The sequence below is a fragment of the Serinus canaria genome, chromosome 26, assembly GCF_022539315.1.
Source record: "Serinus canaria isolate serCan28SL12 chromosome 26, serCan2020, whole genome shotgun sequence".
Classification (NCBI taxonomy): domain Eukaryota; kingdom Metazoa; phylum Chordata; class Aves; order Passeriformes; family Fringillidae; genus Serinus; species Serinus canaria.
In genome coordinates this window covers 6,017,032-6,042,285 of record NC_066339.1, presented here as the reverse complement: position 1 = coordinate 6,042,285, position 25,254 = coordinate 6,017,032, and the positions used below count along the sequence as shown (strand labels likewise).

Sequence of the window (25,254 nt, the reverse complement as noted above, 5' to 3'; positions counted from 1 at the left end):
CACAGCCCCAGGGCAGGGTTCCTGCTGCCATCCCCAGGGCAGGATTCCTGCTGCCACCCCCAGGGCAGGATTCCTGCTGCCATCCCCAGGGCAGGGTTCCTGCTGCCATCCCCAGGGCAGGGTTCCTGCTGCCACCCCAGGGCAGGGTTCCTGCTGCCACCCCCAGGGCAGGGTTCCTGCTGCCATCCCCAGGGCAGGGTTCCTGCTGCCATCCTCAGGGCAGGGTTCCTGCTGCCATCCCCAGGTCAGGGCAGGCTCAGAGCCCTGCTGGCTCTGGCAAAGTGCAGCAGCACTGGCTCCTCTTCCTTTGCCCGCTGGCCCCTGAGCCTGGCAGGGGATTCAGCCCCTCCTCCGGTGTTTGCTGCCCTGCTGTGGAACCCCCCGGGGCACCCAGGCTGGGAACCACCTCTGAGCCCACCTGGCTGCACCAGAGAAAACCCGGGAGGCAGGAGAAGAACCCGAGAGCTGGCAGCACTGGAATTGTCCCCACCCCTGTGCCAGCCCCCGTGCCACCGGCTCCGGCTGCTCTCCTGGTTTCACACCTCCTTTCTAGGGTTTTGTTCCCTCCTTTCTGTTCTGTTCAGGGATCCACCGAGGAGGAGCAGCACACGACTAAGGGCACCTCCTTAATCGAGAGCCAACACCACCATCTGCTGCACTGCCTGGAGAAAACAACTGTAAGTACAGAACAGCCTCCGGGGGCTCGGGGGACCCCTGGCACACCCCGGGGCCGGCACCCCTCCTGGGCTGCCCTGGCACACCCCGGGGCTGGCACCCCTCCTGGGCTGCCCTGGCACACCCCGGGGCTGGCACCCCTCCTGGGCTGCCCTGGCACACCCCGGGGCCGGCACCCCTCCTGGGCTGCCCTGGCACACCCCGGGGCTGGCACCCCTCCTGGGCTGCAGTGGGTGAAAGGCACCTTTCCCTCATTGTCTGTGCAATGAGAACAGGAATTCCTGAGCACAGGACAAAGATGGGGTTATCTGGAGGTCTCAGAATAAGAAGTTTCATTTTTTTCAGTGCTCCTGAGAGACCCAAAGTGCATTTCCACACATCACACCCTCCCCAGTGGGGCTGAGCAGCACCAAGGGACAGCTCTGCTGCCTTGGGGGAAGATGCTGCTGGGGACCCCCAGCCACAGCCTGGTACCAGTGCCCAGGGCTGGGAAAAAGAACCCTTTTTTAGCCCTGAGATGGCTCAGAGAGGATGAACTCTGTCCCAGGGTTTGCACACATCTTTTCTCATCTCTGGGTGCAAGGGCAGATTGATCTCACGGGCAGTTTTACAGCATGACTGCTCTGTTTGCATCCTGCAAGGTGCTGGGAGTGAGAGCTTTGTTTTGCATCAGTGACTGACTGTGGAGCACAAGTCTTTGGGAACCTTTCAGAGATTCCTTTGATACAGATGTTTTGCTTCCAGGTTGATAGAAAAGGTTCTGCAGTAAAGGAACACATTATCTGTACCGTGATTCATTCTAGGGAGAAGGGAGAGAGGTTAACACTTGAAATATTCATGCCTTTTTCTATCTGCACCCATCATCAAGTGTACTTTTGATTTCTGACTTGCAAGGGTTTCTTTTAGACAAATCACCTCCACTTGCACAGTTTGGCTAGTGCTGGAAAAGCAGCACTCGGGCCTCAGAGAGCCACTGGAAGGAGCTGAGGAATCGCTGACTCAGAGGGTCCCCGGGCAAGGGCAGGGAACTGATTCTTCCTGTACCAGTGGCTCCTGAGTTTGTTTGATCCAGCTCATCCTTTATTTCAATGTCACATCGCCAGCAGATGTTTCACAGCCTGACTCTTCAGTTGGAAGCTCTGTGCCTGAGCCCCTCGGGGCTGTGCCCACCTTTCACAGCCCCACTGCCAGGGGGGCTCAGCCCTGCTGCAGGGTCTGCCCTCCTGCAGAGGAAACTCTGACCCGTGCAGGGGCAGGTGAGCATCACTCACCAGCCTCAGGAACCAAAGGGGGCCCTCATTAGTGCTGGGGTGCCCTCATTAGTGCTGGGGTGCCCTGGCTGTGCCAGCCCACCACACTGACAGAGGCTGGCCACCTCCAGCTCCCAAACCTGCCCAGACAATGAGTCACAGGGGCTGTTCCAAGTGCTCCTCTTTTCCAGCAAACAATGGCAACAACAGAGACACTTGGATTTGGATTAAAACTCAGAAGGAGAACCTGCACAAAGGGGTTTTCCCTCATGTTTTTCAGCCAGTTCTTGCCCTGGTGCAGCACCAAATCAGAGAGCAGGTTTGGATCCTGCTCTGGAATCACCAGGCCAGAAAGCTCAATGGCTTTGTGTGCAGATCCTGGACTAATCTATTAAACCACCGTGCAGCAGGACATTTAAATTGCAGTAAAAGCATTTCTAAACACTGAAGAGTCATTTTGTGAGCAAGTTGCAGGAATGGAATGAGGAATGTACCATGGTTGCAAGCTTGTTTCAATGGGCAATTCACCCTTCCTGAAAGCAGGCGGAGGATGCTCAGAGTACATTATTTATTGGCCTGGTCTCTGGGCTGCCACTGGCACACACTTCCAGCTGAGTGGCTGTGAATGGCCCCAGATCTGCTGTGTCAGATGACAAAGTGACCCTGGAGTGCTTGGAGCTGCCACCACAGAGATTACTTTGTCATATTCCCACAGCAGATGGAGTTGGCTCAAACAAAGGGAGGTTTTTGCCCTCCCATTCCCAGACTGAGTCACAGGCTGTGTTTTCTCCAAGTGCTGAGTGCCTTGAGCCCGGCCCTTCAACCCAAACCCTTCTTCTGTGCTCTCACAGAGTTTGATCAGAGCCCACAGTCCAGTGGTGACACAACAGCAACACAATCCCAACCTGTGCTCTGTGGATCAGAGCTGAAACCTTGTTTGCCTTTGGCTCTCAAAGGATCAAAGCAAGAAAGTTGTTCTGGTTTTGCCCTGTTCCCATGAGCAGAGCACTCAGAGGCTGAACTGGCAGAAGGGTTCTGGTGGAGGGGCCTGAGAGAAGGCTCTGTTGCCCATTCAAACTTGAGCTGGAATGCTGAGGCCAGAGATGCAGTGCTGGGGTTAACTTCTGGATGCTGGAATGGACAATGAATTGTGTTTTTATCTTCTGTTGGCATGTTGTCCCGTAGGGATTGTCCTATCTTGTGGATGATCCCCTGTTATCTGTACGAACTTCCACCATCAAGGTATTTAATTGTTTTCTCTGTGGTCTCTGTGACGTGTCTGGACAGTGTTTGCTTACTTCTCCTTCTGCTCCTGCCCTGGGGGTTTGTGCACGTGGCTCCCTCTGGCTTTCCAGTGCTCTTGTTCCCTGTGGGAGTTGTGACTTGTCCCAGTGGGATCTGGTGGCTGCCTTCAGCATGGTTGCTTTTGTTTCCCATCTCTTCTGAAGCCCACAGGGACTGGATGAGGTCTGTTCACTCTGCCTGGCTGTTCTCAGCCACACAGGAGAGTTCTTTCTTTCAGGATTTCTTGTTCCTTACCACAAATGCTCCTTACAGACTCAGCTTTCTGATTTCCTTCCCCCTCCTCACTGCTGTGTTTATTGCCCCAGCTCGTGCACTGCAGGGATGCTTTGGACCCTCTGGCCAGGTGATCACCCAAATAAAACACAATCCTGCCCCCAGGCATAAAGAAAAGGAGCATGAGCTCCTTTTGGGTTTCACAGCCATGTGGCACTCCAGACGTTTTGAGGCCGTTCTGGAATGCAGCAAAAGATGAAGAGAAATTGAAACCCCCCAGAGTGGCCATGTCAGGCTGTGCCAGCAGCGATGGCCTCACGCCTTTCTCCCTGCCGCAGCTCCTCTCGTTCCCCTGCGGGCAGGGCCGGGCAGGGCAGGGCAGGGCAGGGTGGCCCTGGCTCCAGAGGACAGATCCTTTCCTTGGGCAGTGCCCGCGCAGCCCGGGCAGGCACAGCGAGCATCTCCCGCAGGGCAGCGCTGCCACCCCCCGGCAGTGACGGCTCTGCTCTCCCCGCAGAACCACGAGTTCATCGACGAGCAGCTGTTCGAGCAGAACTGCATGGAGAGCTCGCTGCAGAACTACCCCTCGTCGCGGAGCCCCTCGCTGTCCAGCCAGGCGGGGCTGGGCGCGTCCTGCTGCTCGCGGCGCCACAAGAAGAGCGCGCACCTGCCCAACTGCAGCGTGCCCGCCACGCGGCTGCGGAGCATGCAGGAGCTGAGCACCATCCACATCCCGGGCAGCGAGCAGCCCTCCCTCACCGCCAGGTACGGGGGGATGGCAGGGGTGTGCCAGGGTGGGGCTGGCAGGGCTGGCAGGAGCTGAGCACCATCCACATCCCGGGCAGCGAGCAGCCCTCCCTCACCGCCAGGTACGGGGCAGTGCCAGGGGTGTGCCAGGGTGGGGCTGGCAGGGCTGGCAGGAGCTGAGCACCATCCACATCCCGGGCAGCGAGCAGCCCTCCCTCACCGCCAGGTACGGGGGGATGGCAGGGGTGTGCCAGGGTGGGGCTGGCAGGGCTGGCAGGAGCTGAGCACCATCCACATCCCGGGCAGCGAGCAGCCCTCCCTCACCGCCAGGTACCGGGGGATGGCAGGGGTGTGCCAGGGTGGGGCTGGCAGGGCTGGCAGGGCTGTGCCCAGTTGTGTCCAGATGTGCCCAGCTGTGGGGCTGTTCTCCAGCCAGGGGCAGGGCCTGGTGGCAGTGTGCTCATCTCCCCCCCAGTGATGACCCAAGGGAGGTGGCTCCTGGCTGTCCTGGCAAGGAGCAGGTTAAAGCTGGCCCAGACCCCCGGGCAGGCTGGAGGGTGGATGGCAGAAGAGGTTCTGCCCCAGAGGGTGGCAGGCTCAGAACAGGCTCCCCACCCAGCAGCAGCCAAAGCTCGTGGAAGGTTGAGGTGCTCCCTCGGGACCCTGCACTGATTTTCATTGTCCAAAAGCCTAAATTGCCACTCTAAGGATCACTGGGAAGCAAATAAGAGGAATTTCACTGTGGTGCCTTAGTAGCTGTGACCTAAAAAGCCATAAAGGACACAGGTAAAGTGCCCTTAATAGAAAATGGCTAAAATTTCATTTTATACATAGATTGCTGAAAAAGAATCATTTATTCACCATATAATTCCTGCAAATGTTAAATTACTTTCTAAATCCCCCTCAGCCCATTAAGTTTTTTGTGCACCAGGGCTGGTTTTGAATGTCCCATTCCTCTTCTCCCCACTCCTATCAAAGGGACTACAAACCAAAACAAAGCTTCCTTTAGGGCAGCAAGTGATTACCGGGTGCCTGAAGGGCATTTCAGAGCATGAATTATGAATGAGTAAGCACAAAACAAGTCTCCAGCTATTTCAGTTTCAATATGACAATGTTTTAAACCAGCACCTGGAGCAGTAATTCAGGGGAATGTCAACTGTTCTGGGTGCTAAATCAGACTGGTGATATTTTAAATGTCAACACTTATTTCACTTGCTTACCAAACTGGGCAAGGATGGAGAGAGGAAAAAAACCTTTTCAGTTATACTTCGTGTGGAATGCAAGCAGCTGGGTGGGCTGGTTCCCTCTGCCAGGAGCAGCCAGGCCTGGGGCTGCCCCTCTGGAGGCATCGGGGTGGGATCTGCTCCTGGATGTTTGGGGGATCAGAAACCATCCCCGGGTGAGTCACCCCGAGGGAGCAGCAGCAGCAGCAGCCCCCAGCTGGGAGCTTTCCATTCTGAAAGGACAGGCCTTGTGTGGAAAATGAACACATTGGGCTGGTAATAGCAGACTCCTGTGGCTGTGCAGATGCACAGAAATCAACCTATCATTTTCCCCCTGTAATTAATTATAGGATGCAATTGATGCAGATCTAATAAGAATGCTCCCAGCTGTCACATCCTTGAAACTACTGCAGAGAGAAATAAAATAGAAAGGAACAGGGGATGGCGAATGTGAAAGAGGCATTTGAAATGCAAGAAAGAGGTCTCTTTCTCAGAAAGAACTACCTGTGCTCTGAAAAGATGCACTACACAGGCCAGTGTATTCAGATGTCCTTTTGAATAAACCAGAATTATGCAAGAAGGAAATGGAAACAGAGCAATTTGCCCTGTGAGAAGCTGTCTCCTAACCAGGGGGGACATTACCAAAGCTGGGTGTAATCTGTGTAGACGTAAATGGTGCCTTGCAGGAACAGGGGGACGTTTAAATGGAGTCTTTGAATATTTCAGCTGAATAAGATCCTGATTAAGAACCACAACCGTCCCCGTGCTTTCCACCGCCTCATTCTGAGCAACAAGCCAAGCACTAAATTTGTTTTCCAGTCGCTCCAGCCTCAACATGAAGTCGGACGACGGGCTGAGACCGAACTGCAAAGCCGCCCAGATCACCACAGCCATCATCAGCATCCCCACACCGCCGGCGCTGACGCCCGAGGGCGAGAGCAGACCCGGCCCGGGCAGCCCCGGGCCCGCCACGAACGTTCCCAACATCGTCAAGGTCTCGGCCTTGTGAGCCCAGCCCGGGCTGGAGCCCCCCGAGCGCCGGGCAGGACCGGGCACCGCGCCCCGGGCACCGGGGAAGGGCTGCAGGAGGAGCCGGCTGTGCCCGGCCAGCTGTGCCCGGCCAGCTGTGCCCCGCAGGGCCCGGCAGCAGCGCGCAGCTGGAGCCAGAGCACGGCGGCAGAGCCACCGCAGAGAACGGAGTCTAACACTGTGTATCGCAGCACCTTTTTAAAGGTTTTTAATGGATAATATTTATTCACGAGGAAATGACTGAAAAGGTGAAAAACAATAGATTTTGTGATTTTTTTTTTCTTCATGGAGCAGGAGCAGAACCTTTAAACCAACCAAAATTTCACTGGGTTTTTTTTTCTTTTATAGGAAAAGATTTAGACAAAAGAAGCCACCTGTCACAGCAGCCCCCTGCATGGCTGTGTGTGTGAGTGTGAGTGGGCAGAGCCACAGAGGGCACGGCCCTGCCAGGGAGGTGCCCAGCAGGAGCCCAGGTGTGCCAGCCCCTGCCCACACACGCCCACACACACACCTCCCTCCCTGGATGCCATCCCCGATTTAGACTATTTTGTACCCGCCTTTCAGGTCAATACAGTGCAATTGCAAACTGTGTTTGTCTGCTAATTATTGTCTGTGGAAACATATTTGTGGAGAAAAACAAAAACAACAACAAAAAAAAAAAGAAGACAGGCTTTAGTAGAGTTTTAGTCCCACCTGGGTATCTGCTTTCTATTTTTGTTATCACTTACTTGTAAGAGTGTGACTAGACTACAGTTCTGTATTTTTAAAAAGGAAAAAAAAAAGGTAGGATTCTTTTTTAATACTGTGCACACAAATGGCAAAGAATGAAAGCACTGAACTCAACGGCATCGGGCGTTCCTGAGTCTAACAGAGGTTCCTTGTAATGTATGCCCATGATTTCACTTTTTACTTTTGGTTCCTATAGAGAAATTCCTTTGCTAGCACTGGACGTGTAACCCGTTGTAAATAGTAGCCAAATAATGTCTGGATTTATACTTGATAATAACTAACCCCAGAGCCAAATATCTTGCATGGACAGAGAGGTGTTTGGCTTTTTCACAGTCTGAGGGCTCCAGTTGTCCCACCCATGGCTCCTGGGCTGCATTGATTTTGGGGATAGACAAGGTCAGCAATTTCAGCTCTCCAGGCCCAGCACAGGACCTGCCAGAGAAGGGGGAGCAGGGCTGGACTTTGGGAACATTTGCTAAGGTGTGGTACAGACAGCATTTTCTACTCACAGTTCTACACTTAGTTTGGGAAAAGTCCAACCATGAACTAACAGCTAACCAAAAACTGAGAACACTGTGTGGTACCCCAGGTACCTGATCCGGGGCCTGAGCCGTGCTCAGTGCTGGCACCTCCTCTGACACCTTCCCAGGAAGGATTCCTAAAGGAAATCCACGGCCTGAAACACAGCTGGTCCCTCTTTCCTGCCACTCTGCCCTCCTGGGGTCCCTTTCCAGGGGGGCAGAGTGAGGAGATCCCCTCCCTCCTCCCTGTCCCAGCCTGGCTGAGCCCCTGCTCGTGCACAAACCTCCCAAGGCCAGCACTGTCCCCAGCAGCCCGGGGCAGCAGGGGAAGGTCCCAGCCCCCTTCTGAGCAGGGATGTCACCAACTTCAGAGTGGAAGGAAGGGCTCAAAGAGTGTTTGAGGCTGGCTCAGCAGAGGAATGATGTTTTTGTTGAACATCTGTCATAACCTCTCCCGGTGTAATATTTATCTGCACATATACACACACATATAGCTAATGACAGACACATACATGTATAGATAATTAATGCTGATTGCACATAGGAGCTGCACCCTGCTTTGGCAGCACTCCTGCTGTGCCTGAGCCATGGCTGCTGCATTAACTCAGTTAGAATCCTTCCAACCCTCCTTAGAATCCTGCAACATCCCAGGAACCCCAGGGCTATGGCTGAGCCTCCAGCAGCTGCACCAGCTTCCAGTCATTTATTCCAGGGCTGTGATATGTTACCCAAAAGTATGTTTAGTCCTGTTTTAAAAGATTAAAATGCTCTGCCTTTTGCTGCTTCCTGTAGGAGGTTATACTGCAGTTAATCTTACCATTACTGAGGCTTTTTTCAATGTTTTAATTTCATTTTGCTTTATTTTCATTAACTGTCATCATCTGAGCACCCCTGCCCTTCTAGATCAGAGGCCTTGCTCTCCACCACTTGCCACCTTTGCAGCCTCATCTCCACTGGCACAGAGTGAGGGTGAAATGCCCCATGCTGACAGGGGACAGGAATAAAAATTACAAAGAGTCAGGGATTCCCCAAGGATTCTTGGTGCTGCCTTTCTTATTCCTGATTCAGCGTGGAGTGCTGATCCAGGCACTTCACCCCTCTGCACCTGTAAATAGCCCTCGTGGCAGCCCTGCCCTAAGCACTGCTGGGGCTTTTAATCACTGTCAGGCAAACCTTTTGGAAAAGGGAGTTTAACACTCAATTTTAAGAGGTTAGAAAGAAGGAGGAAAACCGGTTCCAGGAGTTTCTGGCTGGCTGCCTGTGCTCTGATGGCCACGGCCTCTGTTTTCTTCCATAAAACAGGAATTGCAATCCTCGCTGGGAACCACGGCCTTGCCTCTGCCATGAACAGAGCAGGTGCTGCCCACGCTGTCAGTTCCTCAGCACAGGCTCTCAGGGGATAAAAACACACAGAATTAAGGAACTCTGAGCCTAGAGGAACAGGCTGAAAGTATTTTTAGTGAAGGCATTAACTCCCTTTATCCTCTGAAGTCACCCAAGTAAAGCGTCCGAAAGCATCTGGAGCTGCCTTGTGGAAAACCTGGGTTTACCCCAGGAGAGCACTGTGCACCTCTGGGGCCTGCAGGGACAGGGACCCACCCCTGCAGGGACAGGGATCCACCCTGGAAGGACAGGGATCCACCTCTGAAGGGACAGGGATCCACCCTGCAGGGACAGGGATACACCCCTGCAGGGACAGGGCAGGGATCCATCCACCCCTGGAAGGACGGGGATTTACCCCTGGAAGGACAGGGATCCATCCCTGCAGGGACAGGGATCCATCCCTGCAGGGACAGGGCAGGGATCCACCCCTGGAAGGACAGGGATCCACCTCTGAAGGGACAGGGATCCACCCTGCAGGGACAGGGCAGGGATCCATTCCTGGAAGGACAGGGATCCACCCCTGCAGGGACAGGGATCCACCCCTGCAGGGACAGGGATCCACCCCTGCAGGGACAGGGCAGGGATCCATTCCTGGAAGGACAGGGATCCACCCCTGCAGGGACAGGGATCCATCCCTGCAGGGACAGGGATCCACCCTGCAGGGACAGGGATCCATCCCTGCAGGGACAGGGCAGGGATCCACCCCTGGAAGGACAGGGATCCACCCCTGCAGGGACAGGGATCCACCCTGCAGGGACAGGGCAGGGATCCATTCCTGGAGGGACAGGACAGGGACCCCAGAAAACCCAGCACCTGGCACTGCCCCCGGGCAGGGGCTGCTCCAGCCGGGCCCCTCTGCAGGGACCGGGAGCAGCACCAGGGACAGCACCAGGGACAGCACCAGGGACAGAACCAGGGACAGAACCAGGGACAGCACCAGGGACAGCACCGGGAGCAGAACCAGGGACAGCACCGGGGGCAGCACCGGGGGCAGCACCGGGAGCAGCACCGGGAGCAGGGCAGGCTCTGGAACAGCCCCGTGAGCCCCAGAACACCACCAGCGCTGTGCTGGCACTGCAGCTCCTTCCCCCTCCTCTCATTCCTTGCGACTTTTTATAGTTTTCGAGAAGCTCCTTTAAAAGAGGCAAAAATGGATTCTTTGTACAAAAAGCAAGTGGAAGGGCATTATTTTTTCAGATTTTCCTAAAGCAATATAAAAATATCAAAGGAGCAACTTCTTTTTCTGAGCATTTCCTTTCCAAAGGTTTTTCTGGAAAAGGAAAAGTATTTTCACTAATTTTCAGCCCATGCTATCAATAGATTTCCTCTCTTCTCACCTGGCATTGAGCTGCTCACAGGATTCACACCCAGCTGGCAGCAAATGATTAAAAATACTGTCACTCCTTTTCCTTTCAGTTTCCTTAAGAGGACAACCCAAGTAACACACATGGCTTTAGTGCAGAATGAACCTCACAGATAATCCAAAATACATATTTCTTTAATTGGCCAGAAAGACCAAATGTAATCAATGCCACTTGTTTAACCTAAACCTTTTCCTAATACTCCTGTACTGTAACCCAGCATTTGTCATTTCAGCCTGGACAGCTCAAGGTGTGTGCATGAAAATCAGATTAATACCAGCAGAAGAATGCAAATTTCCTTCAGAGTTGATTTTTTAAGTAAAGAGGTTGCAAACATTGCATCTTTCATAATTGTAAAGAAAACCCAGGAAATTAAAAATCACATTTAATTAATGTGTTGCAACATCCCTTGGACTTTGTAATATTTTAACCTGTTGGACTAAGGCAGAGTTACAGTCAGCTGGTGAACATCAGGAGCTTTGAACCACAAACTTAATTCTGCTTTTAAAGCTGGGTGAATAAAGGACCTTTCCCACATCACTCACCCCTCCAGTCCATCTCAATATTTTGTTTTAGAACAGTTGTTTTTCTCCCACACTTGGAGCCAACTGCAGTAGATCCACGGGTTTAGAGCCCAAGTTTTTAGGTTTGTATTTGCCAAAAACGCTGTCCATGGTGATTTTCTGAAAGTGTCAGAGCAGAGGGAAGGCAGTGAGCATCAGGAGCTGAGCATCAGCACCTGGGCTCTGCTCCTGAGCTCCTGAGCAATCCCTAAGTGACCTCGAAGAAGTCATTTCACCTCTCTGGCAATCCTGCAGAGCAAGGAGCACCTCCTCGTGCACGGAGTGGAGCTCAGTTCCTGACACCCCAAAATGCCACAGGAATTCTGGAGACAGAGCCAGAGCTGCTGCTCCTGCTCAGGGAGCAGAACCTGTGCCAGAAACGCTTCAGGTGGAACACAGAGCAGGTGACAGAGAGCTTGTGAAAGTCCCTCCTCCTGTCCCCAGTCAGGTCTGTTCCTCTGTGTGTGTCCGTGTGTCCCTCCCCTCCCTGGGTTAAACCAGTGCTGCTCCAGAGCCTCAGCTGGGGAAGGTCCCCACCACACCCCACGCTCCTCCCCACTCCTCAACACCACTGGGAGCTCCAGGGGCTCCTTGGACCAGCCCAGTCTCTAAAACGGTCTGATGGTCTATTTTTGATAAACCAGTTTGGCATTCCAATGCAATGGTGTTTTCTTCAGGAGTTCTATGTTGTGAGAAGCTCTCAACCTGATTCTTTTCTATTTTCGTACTCTAAATGGGCTTTGCTTTACAAACGTCAGAGGACAGATCCGAGATGTACTGGACACAACTGCAGGTAGCTTCACTTGAGAACAACTTGCTAGAAGAACCAAGTTTCCTGTTGTCTTCTTTTGGAATTGTAGTGCATATGTTGAAACTTGTATATCATTTACAGTATTGAGTCTTGTGCCACTGCTGTACCTGATGTATCCAATCCGGATTAAACAGAGTATGTGCCACAAATACCAACAGCATGCTGTCATTTCTTCTCAAAACCTCCTGGGAGCCTTTCCTGGAGAACTCTGGGTGTTGTCCTGGGCCACTGGAGTTGCATTTAATGCTAATTAATTCTTCCCTAAGCAATCATTAAGGAAACCAGTGAGATGTCACAGGACAGCAATACTGCAGGTACTGAAGTGCATCCCTTACAGTGTCCCCTCTGTGAATGTTACAAGTTGCAAAAATTCATCTTGGAAACACAATCGTGCTGTCTTGGCCTTTTCCAGCTATGCAGACAAAGGGTAACCCCTTCCCTGGAGTCATTTGTGACACAGAGGGAGTGAGGCAGGAGCAAAGCACAGAAACAAAAACTTCCAAAACTATGGCAGTGGCAGCCCAGGGTCAGCCCCCCGAGCCAGCCAGCACTCCCATCTTTTCCTGCCCCAGGACAGCTCTGTACAAGCCAAACAGGAAATATCAATTAGTTTTAGCACTAATGGGTAATTCCATTCCTAATTAAAGCATTCCTGTAAGTGTGGGAAGTCTGATACTGTTGCACCCAGAGGGACAGACCAATTATGACTGCTGCACCTTTTCTACATAATTAAATCCTCCACCACACAGCCTGCACACCTTGCTATAGAAATGTTATTTATACAGTGTTAATTAACTGGATTTAATTTAGCAATACAGGCATTGAGATGCTCCTTTCACTCTGCCACTTGACTGGGATATAATCAGTGCCTGGTGTTTACCAAGAGAGTCAGGGAAAAGGGGATGATCACCCACTTGGAACAGAGCAAGGAGCCTCACAGGGAATCCAGCTTCACCCAACAGCCAGAGGGGAGACAAGGGGGCAGGAGGGAGGGCAGGCCCTGGCACAGGTGCCCAGAGCAGCTGGGGTGCCCCTGGATCCCTGCAGTGCCCAAGGCCAGGCTGGACAGGGCTGGGAGCACCTGGGGCAGGGGAGGTGTCCCTGCCACGGCAGGGCTGGAACAGGGTGAACTTTAAGGTCCCTTCCTACCCAAACCACTCTGGGATTCCATGAAATACAGCTGGGATTGTTCTGTATTTTCTCCTGGCATTTCTTAAGTGGGAATGGCTGCTTTTTATAATCCTTTTTCTACTTGGGATTGTAAGGATTCCAACTGAGCATCCAGCTGTCTTTCTTTTCCTTTTATTAACAAACTGTAACACCATCACTGGACCTGTGTAAAACACTCACCAGACACAGCTGCTTATAAAATGACACCATTTTCTCCATCTCAAACAACATCTGTCTCTTGTCAGTGTCCTTCAGAGCAGCCCTGCTGTCACAGCCCTGGTCCCAGCCAGCAGCATCAGAGATCAGTCCCCATCTCTCAGCAGCTCCTGGAGATAGACTGAGTTGGTGTGGTAGGCACTGAGGCAGCTCAGGTGCCAGTAGCTCCTGCTGTAGTGGGACACTGCTGAGCAGTAGCTCTGCCAGGCCTGGTAGTAACATCTCCAGTAGTGCTCAGAGCTCCAGCCCTCGTGGGCAGCATCACCCCAGGAGCTGCAGCTCTGCTCCTCTTCAGCTCTGCTCGTGGCAGGACTGCAGAATTGATGCCCGTGGCTTTTCCTGGCTTTAGCATTTTGTTTTGGGACTTTCTTTGTCACTTCCTTCTTCCTGGGGCCATGGGATGGCTCCCAAGGCTTCTCCGGTGTGGGACAGAAACCTGGGGGCCCCCGGCGTGCTGGGGACACAGGGCTTGGCTCCTGTGTGTCTGAAAAGGCCTCAGAGCAGGAGTTGTTGGCCCTGCTGTTAAAGGAACCCCTGGAGCTCTCTGAGCCATCATTGGCCCTGCTGATAAAAGAACCCCTGGAGCTGCCTGAGCCTTTATTGGCCCTGCTGATAAAGGAACCCCTGGAGCTGACTGAGCCATCATTGGCCCTGCTGATAAAGGAACCCCTGGAGCTGACTGAGCCATCATTGGCCCTGCTGATAAAGGAACCCCTGGAGCTCTCTGAGCCTGTATTGGCCCTGCTGAAGGAACCCCTGGAGCTCTCTGAGCCATCGCTGTCAGCAGACACCTCCTCTGCTGCTGTCTCTGGGTGATGTTCCATCTCTTCCCACTCCACGTCCCCATTTCTGGGCAGCCCACGCTGCTCTCCTGGGCCTGAGTAACTTCTTAAAATCTCCACCTCTCTCTCAGACCCTTCTTTAATGAAATAATCATAATCTTCAACAAAATCTGAGAAGCTCCAGGGATTGGTGAGTTGGGTTTTGAAAGAAGACAAGCATGGAATTTTGGGAAGATTTTTTTTTAAGGCCTCCTCATCTGGAGCCTGAGTGCTGTGCTGTGCATCCCTCCTGGAGATGGATTTGACTTGGTTCCTCTGTTCTGTGTGACAGCTGGAAGTTTGGGGGGTTCTATTTTTCTCTACATTTGCAGGATTTGTGCACTTTTTAATCTTTTTTGGCTTCGGAGTCTTTTTTGGCCTTTCCACAGAAGAATTATCCCTTGGAAGATTAGAGGGAGGCTGAGGTATGTCTGGAAAGCCATTCTGGACAGGCTGCAGCACTGGCTGCTCTGGTTTAGGACACACAGTGTCACAGTTCACCACAGGTCCCGTGGGTATTGCAGGTTTAACTTCCACCTGCCCATCCTCAAACTGCTCCATCATTCCAGGGGGGATTGGCTCTGCACAGAAGAGAAACAAGCACCACTCAGTCAAGAGCATCCTTCCCTCTGGAGCTGACACGATTACCCAAGAGAAGCTTCTCAAAGCTGCATGTCAGACATCCATCAAGTGAGGGCCACAAACCAACCCCTTCAATTCTCAGAAGAGTTTAAAGAGCCACAACATTTCCTTCATGGGAGGCACCAAAGGCTGCTCAAGACAAACAACACTCCAGTCCTTGTCAGGAGCTGAGTGTGAAGAAGGTGGGCTAAAAGCAAAGCAGCCCCAGCAGAGGAGCCACACACCAACCCCCTGGGCTTGTCTGAAGCTCTGACCAACAGGAACCCAGCAAGCCCAGCTGCATCCCCAGCACAGAGCCCACCTGGCAGAGGAAGAAGCTGCAGGTTGCACTTCTGAGCAATTTTCATCATGGTGTTCTCCTCCTCCCCACGGCAGCAGTAGGTCACAGCCAGCCCCAAGGTGCCTGTGGGACAGAGCAGAGTTAATTGCAGGCCCAGCAGGGTCAGGCCCAGCAGGGTCAGGCCCAGCAGAGTCAGGCCCAGCAGGGCTGGCCCATCGAAGCGCCCGGCACGGCTGATGTGGTGCACGTAGGTCTCCCAGCCCAGCCCAGCCCAGCCCAGCCCAGCAGAGCCCAGCCCAGCCCAGCAGAGCCCAGCAGAGCCCAGCCCAGCCCAGCCCAGCAGAGCCCAGCAGAGCCCAGCCCAGCAGAGCCCAGCCCAGCAGAGCCCAGCCCAGCCCAGCCCAGCCCAGCAGAGCCCAGCAGAGCCCAGCCCAGCCCAGCAGAGCCCAGCCCAGCCCAGCCCAGCAGGGCTGTCCCACCGAAGCGCCCGGCGCGGCCGATGCGGTGCATGTAGGTCTCCCAGTCCAGAGGCACGTCCAGGTTGATGACCAGGTTCACCTTCTCAGCATCAATTCCACGAGATGTCTGCAGGAAGGGAGGAGGAGAAAAGGGCAGTGAGAGCTGAGTAACTCCCCAGAGCTTTTGAAGTGAGCCCAGAACCCCCGGGAGGCCGGAAGGGAGCACAGTGGGGTCATGTCCAACACGTCTGGCACTCACAGCACGCTGCCCCTCCTGCAGCTTTTAGCTGCAGAGCAACAGATAAATTGACAACTATTTCTGAGCCAGATCACACAATGGGTTGGGTTGGACGGGCCCTAAAGTATCCCCTCATTCCAGCCCCTGCCGTGGGGGGCAGATGAGGAATGGGGGCGGTTTCTAAACTGCACTGTGACAATAAGTCACAGCCCATGGTGCCTGATCAGCACATTTATGTTCTCTCCAATTCCAAGCCAAATCAAATCCTCTGAAGTAACTTTATGTGCAATACTCCTGCATGCTGTAAAATTTGCAGAGCAGTTAATAAATTTGAAATAGAATCTGTAAGAAGCTTGTTTGAAAGCAGTAAAGGCTCACCAAGTCTGTGGAAATCAGAACTCTGCAGTGGAATTGCTTTAATTTAGCCATGGCATCAAGTCGCTGATTTTGATTCATGTTGCCTAGGAAGATAAAAATTAGAAGCAGGTTCCATTCTTCATCTTTATGCCCCTCACATTCTAGAAAACGCTGCTTTGTATCATCAGAAATAAGTCAGAAACTTCCTCAAACATCAGCCCCAAATGAGTGAAGAAGGAACAAACAAAACTGGAAAACTCAGGTCACTCATCACAAAAATAATTCTCTTCCTTGTAGATTGAGTCTTAAAAGACCAACGAAGATTCAAATGCTATTCTCAGCCATTTAACTAGAGGCCCCGCAGGGCAAGATTTAAGATATATTTTCCTACTTTAGGTCACATTTATGCACAATTTCAGTGGAAGCAGAAAACTGTGAATAGATTTACCTGAAATGCACTCAGCAGGGAAGCCCCTGGATGTCAGTATTTCAGCCAGATGCTGAGCCCTGAGGGAACACACAGACACACTGAAAACTGGAAATAAAACCAGGCCTAACAACACCTGCCAGTCCTTAGGTTATTCTCTACAGCCAGGGCCTGCATTCTGGTGTGTTCAGTATCTCCCACTGCATTCTCAGGCTGCATGTCAGAGCTGAGGTTTGCAGACTGCCCCGAGACCTCACAGCTCCCATGAAGTATCCATGGCTGGACATCACCAGCACTGCCCTCAAACAAGCTTTGGCCAGCTGTTATTGCAAAGTACCTGCTGTGCAAGTTTGAGAAGACCAAGGCTTGGTTGAAAGGAATCTTGCTGAACAACTCCTGCAGGTGCTGGGTTTTTTCCTCAAAGGTTTTGTGTGGGAGGGGATGGGAATTCACGATTTTGTAGTACTGCTTCAGCCCTGAGCAGGAAACCAAAACAACAGATTAGGGGCTGCCATAAAAACATGCACAGAGCTCTGAAAACATGTGATACTGCAGCTGAAGGGAAACTGCAAACAGACACACATGAGAGCCTCCAGGAGAAGTTTTTCTTAAAAGGCTGAGATTTTTTGAATGGATAGAAAAAGCAGAGAGCTCCATTTATCACTGGTATTTTAAAAATACAGAATTACAGACTGGTTTGGGTTGGAAAGGCCTTTAAAGGCCTTCTCATTCCACTTCAAGATTCACTACATCAACACTGGGAAGCAATATTCATCAACTGAGTAACTTAGATAGGGAAATTCCTAGAAAACTTCACAGAAATTATGAATTATTATCATCCATAAATTCATAGAAATTATGAAAAATCATGCATTCTAAAGGCACACGTTTTGGCTTAGTGCCCTCCTCCTCACCTATTGCTAACTGTGCCACTGTCACTGCCCTTATGTGCTTACCAAGAAGGGCTGGGTCCGTGGGGTTCAGCCTGACAAACGTGGGCTCCCTCATGTACCTGGTGAGAGCAGCAGCCAAGGACTCGGGGTAGGTGGCTGAGACTGCCAGCACCTGCTTATTGACGGGCAGGGAGGAGTAGATCCAGCTGGGAGACACAACAGGGCAGTTACTCACAGAGGGCACCCGATGTGAGCACACAGCCACCAGGGGAGGGCTCGGCCTTACTTGACCTGCTCCTGGAAGCTGCCCTCCTCCAGCAGCTTGTCTGCCTCGTCCAGCACCAGGAGCCGCACGCTGGCCGTGCTCAGGTAGTCCAGCTCGATCAGCTGCTTGATCCGCCCTGCAGGGGGGGACAGCACCAACAGCTCTGAAAACATCACCCCGAACTCTCTAACAATGAACTTTTAAAGTATTCTTGAACTGCCTCTGAGGCTGTGCCCCACTAATGACAACAAGCACAGCCCTGCAGGGGGAACAGCAAAAACAGCTCTGAAAACATCACCCCGAACTCTCTAACAATGAACTTTTAAAGTATTCTTGAACTGCCTCTGAGGCTGTACCCCATTAATGCAACAGCCGACCCAGTGCCCCCAGGGCCGGCGACTGAACCGTGCAGGGTCACAGGGACCCAGAGCACAGAAAGCAGCTCCTACCTGGGGAGCCCACAGCGATGTGGCACTTCTTCAGCCTGCTTCTGTCCTGGCTCAGAGGAGTGCCCCCAATGAACACGTGGCATTCCAAGCCTTCCATTTTTATGCCAATGGTCGTGATCACGGCGTGGATCTGCACAGCGATCTCTCTCGTGGGAGCCAGGATCAGGATCTGTGCGGGGCAAGGGTTAAACGGGAGGCTCAAAGCCGCAGGATGGCGCTGAGAGCGCGGTGATTTGGACAAACCGCGGTGGTTTAGACAAACGGCGGCGATTTAAACAAAGCGCGGTGTCTCCCGGCCCTCGGTGCCGTATGCTCGAAGGAGCGGTTCCCTCTCCGGGCCGGCTCACCTGCGTGGCGGGGCTCTCCAGCAGCACGGCGTCCAGGGCGACGGTGGCGAACACGCAGGTCTTGCCGGTGCCAGACTTGGCCTGCACGATGAGATCTGCAAAGAGCGGCCACGGCGGTCAGGGCAGCCCCGGGAGCAGCCCCGGCCCGCGCCCGGCCCCCCGCTCACCCAGCCCGCAGCGCCCCAGCGGGATGGCCTTCAGCTGCACCGGCGAGGGCCGATGGAAGCCGGCCGCCTCCAGCCCCGCCAGCACCGGCGGCGACAGCAGGAGAGAGCCGAAGTCGGAGGGGCCGCCGGGCAGCAGCACATCCCGGGTACGGAACCTGCCCGCCGCCTCCATGGGCGCCGCCATCTTGGCGGGGCGGGCGGGGAAGTCTCGCGAGAGGTGCCGTAATCCCGTGCCGGGCGAGCGCCGCCAGGGGGCGCCGTGCAGGGAACATGGCGGCGGCTCAGCCTCAGGGCGGGCGGGCACGGAGCGGGCACGGTTCGGGCGGGCCGGGCCCGGCGAGCTCGGTACAGCCGAGGAAGAGCCCCCAAATCGCCGCTGAGTGCAGCTCCTGGCCCTGCATAGACGCCCCAAACCCCACTCTGTGCCTGGGAGCGCTGTCCGAACGTGCCCTGAGCGCCGGCTGCTCTGGGGCCGTGCCCATCCCCGAGCAGAGCACGCAGCCCACAGAACACACGGCTTAGGAGCCTACAAAGAATTCCTACCAAAAATCAACAGCACAGTATTCACTCAGCAAAGGGCAAATGTGTTAATCTGTGTGTGCATTACTTACTCCCCTCTGTAGGCCACTTATTTGAAATCGTGAGTGGGTTTATGAATATCAGCTTTTATGGTAGCGCCTCAGAGGCTCTGGCCGTGCAGCTTGCATTCATTGCAAGGGGATTTGGAAAATCTCCACAGTGGCTTCTACTGTACAAGCACATACACTGTGCCATTCTTCTTACAGGGCCGGGCGGCCAAAATGAATTTTAATGGCTTTGCTGTATCACAGGCTTGGTCACGCCTTTGAAATTCCTCTTGTCTATATTCCTGATGGGGGAGAAAAGTCTGTCAGATTCTATTTAGTTATGTTTTATTGTGATGATATTTTCCTGTGAATATCTGAGTAGCAAACATTAACCCTGCAGGACAAAGAGCAGTTCCAGTTTGGAGAGCACACCAGCTGGCTGGGGCTGTGCCCCAGAGCACAGGTAACAGGAGCTACAAACATGCTGCTGTTCCAATCATTTTCTAATTTTTAAGTGGATATTCTCATTGGTCCTCAAGGGGAAAGAGTCTCCAACATGAGATAATTGTCTCTGGATAAATCTGGGAAAGGAGACAGACAAAGACACCTGGACATAACAAACATTTGATTAAATAGAGCCTTTCATAACCCTTTTAAATTGATGTGATTTGAACAGACAAGAAAGAGCAGTGAGGAGGGACTGTTCCCAGGGGGGAAGGGCAGCGAGGAGGTGACAAAACAGCCCCCAAGAGCCATCGCAGGAACTGCTCCCTCTCTGTTTCTCTCACTTATTCCTTTCCTCCCAAGGTTTCATGCAGGCTGCCAGACAGCCACGGTGATCTGGGGACAGACATTCTTCTCTGTGGTGCGTGAATGAGACACTCAGACACTGCACGGTCCTTCACAACGATGCTGCTGTTTGTCATTTCATTTTCCTTCAGCCCTTCACTGCAGGCACTCCACACCGTGTCCCTGTGTGTGAGACACCCTTGGCAGGTTTGTTGTCCCTCTCCCGCTGGTTTTGGCCCTGACTGAGGGGCTGTGTCACATTCAGGCTCCTGCAGCTCTGTCAGTCCATCCCGTGGAGGGTTTTGTTTTAACCCTCATCCCGTAGTGAATCTTACCTGCTGCTGCTCCTCGCTTTGCTGTGAGTGCTGTGAGTCACAGCCCAAACAGGAATCTCCTCCCTTCAGCCTTGCTTTACCTCAGTGACTCTGGAGTGCTGAGTTCCCGTTGCTGACCTTCACATGTCAGCCCTGCCAAGAGGAATCTGCAGCTTTGCCCTGGCAGGCTGTGCTTCTGCTTGCAGTAAGAGCCAAAGGAAGAATTCCTGCTCAGAGCAGCCTTTGGAAAGCTTGACATTGAATCTGAATACTCTGCAGGCAGAATAGGTCCTAGGTTAGTAAAAGAAGCAGATGAGACATCCTTCAGAGCTGGAGCATTACTAAAATAACAGGTTCTTTTGAAGGGATATAAACTCCCTAGCTTGGGGTCATAAAAATCCGTGAGGTTTTAGGATGTAGGAAAGCCCTGCTAGGGAAAATTCTTCCTCCCATATACACTGAGAGCATGTTTTATCCCTCCAGGAAAGTGCTCACCACATTTTTGTCCCTGCCAGAAAGTGCACATCACATATTTGGTTTAATTCCATGCTGGGCCCATTTTCCCCTGAATCTGTATATCAGTGTGTCAGCCTTAGGTAAGTGATGTTCTAAGAGTCCTCTGAGTGATGCTGCTGATGCTCCAGGTCAGGTGGTCACTATTTCACACTATTTCACACTATTTCACACTATTTCAGAGTATTTCAGCCTAACACCTGCATTACCAGGACTTAGGACTTGTACTAAATACTTCCCTCAAATTTATCCATCTCCTCCTTTTCTCATAAATCCACTCTTCATTTCCAACACTTAAATTCTTGTTGTGACTCTTTGAAATACTTAATTGAGGTAAAATGCTCATGGATAGTTGGTATTGGCTTCCAGAACTGTTGGGCTGTATCTATTTTAGGAATATGTTCATTATTGATTTGGACACTGCTACTGCAAACAGACACCAGCCTTGCCTTATTCCTTTGCCTTCAAAGGATTTGTCTTTCAGTTCTGCCAAGACATGGAATTATTCAGAGCAAATCTGGTTTACATAATATTTGTAGAATATTTTGAAAGTGAGATAATCTCATCCTCCTCTCCCAGATGTTTTCAGATTAAGACAGGGAAGTTTCTCTGTTCTCTGCAGCACGTGTGAGTCACTCTTTGGAGTGTGGGCTGTATTTGTGTTTACCCTGCCATGGAAACTGAGTTTGTTCTCTGTACAGTAGAGCCCAGGACAGTGAAAGGGCCATTGATCCAGCAGAGACAGTGACTGCACATTCACCACCAAAAACTGACTCTGAGCACCCTGCACATTCACTTGCCTCTGGAAAAGAAAGCTGCATGGCAAGTTACCAAAGAGCAGCAAGGCTTGGGAGCAGCAGAATCCTCTCTGTTCCTTCAGAAATGACAAAGCTGTGGGCTCTTCCCAGCGAGTCGGGTGCATGCAGTTGCCATAAGAAATGACGAGGAGGAGGAGGATGGTGATTTCTCACAGCCATCTAAGGCTCATTTCAGTGCCCTCCTGCAGAATGGATTGGGTTCCTTGTCAGGCCCATTCTTCAGAAGGATCAGGGAGAACTGCCCAGATTTCAGATGGAATCCCAAGTCCACGGGGGAGTCAGCACAGGCACATGCACGGGTGCAGCTGCAGATAAAAGCAAGGAGACCTAAGGGATCAGGTCAGAGCAGCAATTCCAGAGAGAAATGCCAGTATTTCACTCCTGTTGTTTTCCTCCAAATAAATAAACATCATCCCAGTTTAATCTTAGATACCAAGATTTGCTAAATTATTTTTTGAGCTCGTATGAGCAGGATCTAGGTCACGAAAACGCAGTGAGCCGAGAGGAAATCCAATAGATGTTCAGCACAAGGCAGTGCTGCACAAGGAGCTCCCTGGTCCTCACTCCTGGCACTCCAGGGCAGGCAGAGCAATGCCAGCACCTGGAATTTGGCTGGAGCAGCGTTAAAGTTTGTATTTTCAGGATGGGGCATAGTGAGGCTGGGGCATGTCAGAACTTTATATATAAAGGCCACAAGTGCAGAGACTGTATGCACTAAATTAGACTTAATGGAAGGAACAGGAATATTTTCAGGGCTATTTTATCTCTTTATGCACAAATATAAAACCAGGCAAAGTTCTGGCATTACATCCTTACCTATGGTGGCTGGGTGTTTCTGCCCCAGTGGGTTTAAACAAGGATGGATGCAATTCAGGTCACGCTGCAGCTGAAGTGGGAGGAAATTCTGAAAGGTTTGTCGTCAGTGTGCAAGAAAGTCGAAAGGAAAGAAAATTCAGCGATAACCACGCTTGTTAGTTCAGCAAAGAACAGTCACGTGGGAGCCTGGAGAAACCAGATCAATGAACTGAAAGACAACAAATGAGATGAGCCTTCAGCTGTGAAGGGATGGATGTTTCCTCAATCAGCAATGAACGAGGCAGTTCATAAAAGTGGAATACTCCACTCTGAAGGAGTATTCTAATTTTTGCCCAAGGATCTCAGTTTTTCTTTTTATCCTGAAATAAACCATGCAGCTTTCTGCTTCAGGGAGTTTTATTCTTGGCTCTGTATTTTCTCGGAGATCTGATTTTCCAGTGCACTGCACCATCTGCTCATGGTTTACACCACGACAGCGCAGAAGGAGTGCAGGGCCTGGCATGAGGTGTCGGTGCTGCTTTGAACCAGTTGTCTACACGCAAGAGAAAAATGCTGCTTAGTAAGGAGATCCTACTGAGAAAATAGTTCAGATTTTTCTCTTCTCTTGCAAGTTCCCAGGAGTTTGGAGCACATGAATATTCTGGTCTTTTCTTTATTCTCTGCTCATGAACTCCTTTGTCAGTCTCCTGGGACAGGAGCAGCCCCGGAGGCTGGAAAAGGGATCAAAAAGATGTCCTTAGCAGAGCCAAACAGAGCCTAGAAACTCTTCCTGTTCATCTGCCAGAAGATCACAGAGTTTGGTGTCTTGTAGGAGGCACAGGAGCTTGCAGCATCTGCCACTTGCCTTGTACAAGTGCAGGTGGCCTCCTGAGTCCTTGACATGCGCCGAAGGTAAAGCATTGTGTAAGTTCAGTTGGGTCCTTCCCACAGCCGTGGGTATCACTGGCACCTCTGCTGTACTGCCACAGCCAAATGGGACAGCACCAGTCAAATTCAGTGCTGGGCTGGCCCTTCTTCCCCTGTCAGGGACACTGTGAGGGACAGCATCAGTTAAATTTGGGAGGGGATCAGTGATCTGGTGCTGGGCTGGCCCTTCTTCCCCTGTCAGGGACACTGCAAGGCCTGGGGGTCACTCCTGCCCAGTCCCTGTGCCCCTGGAGCTGCCCCAGCCGGGGCCATTCCGGCTCCTGGGGCCATCCCAGCTTTCTGATCTCTCACTCCTGCCTGGCTCCCCACCCTGCCATATGCTGGGATGGGCTGTGGACATCCACACCCGACCCCGGCCCATGGGGAACAGCCAGCTGGCCAACAAATCCTGCCAGGTTTCAGGGGAAAAATCATGGCTGGGCTAGCTGGCTTAGTCTGTAAGGAAGAGCCGGGACTGGCAAGTACCCACTCACATCATGGCATGGCCTGTTGGAAGGGATTCACTTTTGGATAAGGTCATTTCTTCAATAAATTAGTATCTTTACTGCCCCACATTCTACAGAGCCTCGAAGAGAGATGCTGTTCCCATGCTGAACAGATGGGAAATGGGAACCCTGAAATGAGCGAGGAGACAGGAAATTTTGACCCATAATAACCCAGACACTGGAAGAATCAATAAACATTAACTCTGGAGTGTTTCCCAAACACATGTGAAAGGGCAGATCGCAAATTTCCCATTTAAATTGGATTTTGACACAAAGGTCAGCTTTCAAAAACACTGAAACTGATTTCTGTAAACAAACAAGCAAACAAACAAAATCCAATTAATTTCTATAAAAAATGTTTTCCTCCAGAAATGAAGACCTGGATAGGCAAAAATTTTAGCCAGTCTTTTTTAAAATTATGGAAAAAGCCCAAGTAATTACGTTTTTAATCCCAAATTTGAAAACACAAAGTAGTATTTCTCCTCCTATCAAGTTCTTTAGCATTGCAGAGCAACTCAGGCTAAAATATCACAGGGGACTCAGCATTTATCATCTAAACAACACATTTTGCCAGTAAGATGAGAATAATATTTATTTGTGAGAAACACTCAAAACTTCAAACCCTTTCAAATTCAGCGGTTATGAAGTCTGATGATCCAAAAGTGTTTGTATTTTTTTCCCTGCTCGCCCGTCCATCTGTTTGGTGTCCTGTGGTGAGAGGCAATATTAGAGGCTGTTGATCTGAGATAAAAGAATCCTGGTCTTAGAGGGGCTCATCCGTGGCTCCGACATCCCCACACCCGGAGTTCTCCAGGTGCTGCTGAGTGCGCAGAGACTGGCACGGGCTGAAACAGCGCCTGTGCGACAGCGAGGGGAAAAATAAACCCCGCTCAGGCACTGTCAACACCTGTGAACACCTGTGAACACCTGGCCCGGGGCCCTCCGTGTGCTCGCCCTGGCCAAGGGCGCTCGGACACCCCCACCAGTGCGTGTGTCCCTGTCCGGCCCGGTCCGTGTGTCCCTGTCCCGGCCCGGGGCACCGCCACGTCCCCCGCACTGGCCGGGCACAGCACGAGCAACCCGGCCCGCGGTGAGGACGAAACGGGGACACCGCAACTGGGTGGCTTTGCAATTTCTCCCGATTAAGGCCATGTAGGTTAATCCGCGCTTTTGGAGGGGTGGTCCGCGCCCGCCGAGCGACGTGCAGAGCGCAGAGCGCCACTAACTAAAGCGCCCAACTTCGGCGGGGAGCCGGGCCCGCTCGGGGCGGGCGGAGCGCTGGGCTGGCTCGGGAGGAGCGCCCGCCGCCTCCAGCAGCGCGGCGGCCGCCGGGGCCGGGCGGGGGGATGCGGCTGCCCCCGCCCCGCCGCCCGCACACGCGGCCCCGCCGCCGCCGCGCCGCGCGCCCTGCCCCGCCGGCAGCCCCGGACAGCCCCCGGACAGCCCCGGACACCGGACAGCCCCCCGGAGCCGCCCCCCGGACACC

The 25,254-nt window shown here is 52.4% G+C and overlaps 2 protein-coding genes across 5 annotated transcripts in view; one reads left to right on the top strand and one right to left on the bottom strand.

Annotated features, from left to right (window-relative positions):
• The window catches only part of KCND3 (potassium voltage-gated channel subfamily D member 3), an 81,887-nt gene extending 75,465 nt beyond the window's left edge, over positions 1-6,422 (top strand). The window contains exons 4-7 of the mRNA XM_030233191.2: positions 585-677; positions 3,111-3,167; positions 3,961-4,208; positions 6,233-6,422. Of these exons, the coding sequence (XP_030089051.1) occupies positions 585-677; positions 3,111-3,167; positions 3,961-4,208; positions 6,233-6,422 (588 nt within the window). The remainder of the gene's footprint in view (positions 1-584; positions 678-3,110; positions 3,168-3,960; positions 4,209-6,232) is intronic.
• A 6,674-nt stretch (positions 6,423-13,096) lies between these two features.
• On the bottom strand, positions 13,097-18,733 carry DDX20 (DEAD-box helicase 20). 4 transcript variants are annotated; one of them, XM_050984999.1, is made up of 13 exons: positions 18,541-18,733; positions 18,374-18,468; positions 18,027-18,195; positions 17,599-17,713; positions 17,376-17,518; positions 16,757-16,895; positions 16,441-16,499; positions 16,014-16,096; positions 15,419-15,524; positions 14,961-15,062; positions 13,919-14,598; positions 13,786-13,828; positions 13,097-13,740 (listed from the first exon to the last, which is right to left on the bottom strand). In XM_050984999.1, the coding sequence occupies exons 1-13, from the start codon at positions 18,722-18,724 to the stop codon at positions 13,283-13,285; spliced, it is 2,376 nt and encodes a 791-aa protein (XP_050840956.1). In that variant the 5' UTR covers positions 18,725-18,733; the 3' UTR covers positions 13,097-13,282. The 4 variants fall into 4 exon arrangements, with proteins under 4 accessions (XP_050840956.1, XP_050840954.1, XP_050840955.1 ...); XM_050984997.1 differs by having other exon boundaries at positions 13,786-14,598; XM_050984998.1 differs by having other exon boundaries at positions 13,097-13,828.
• Between the last annotated feature and the right edge of the window lie 6,521 nt (positions 18,734-25,254).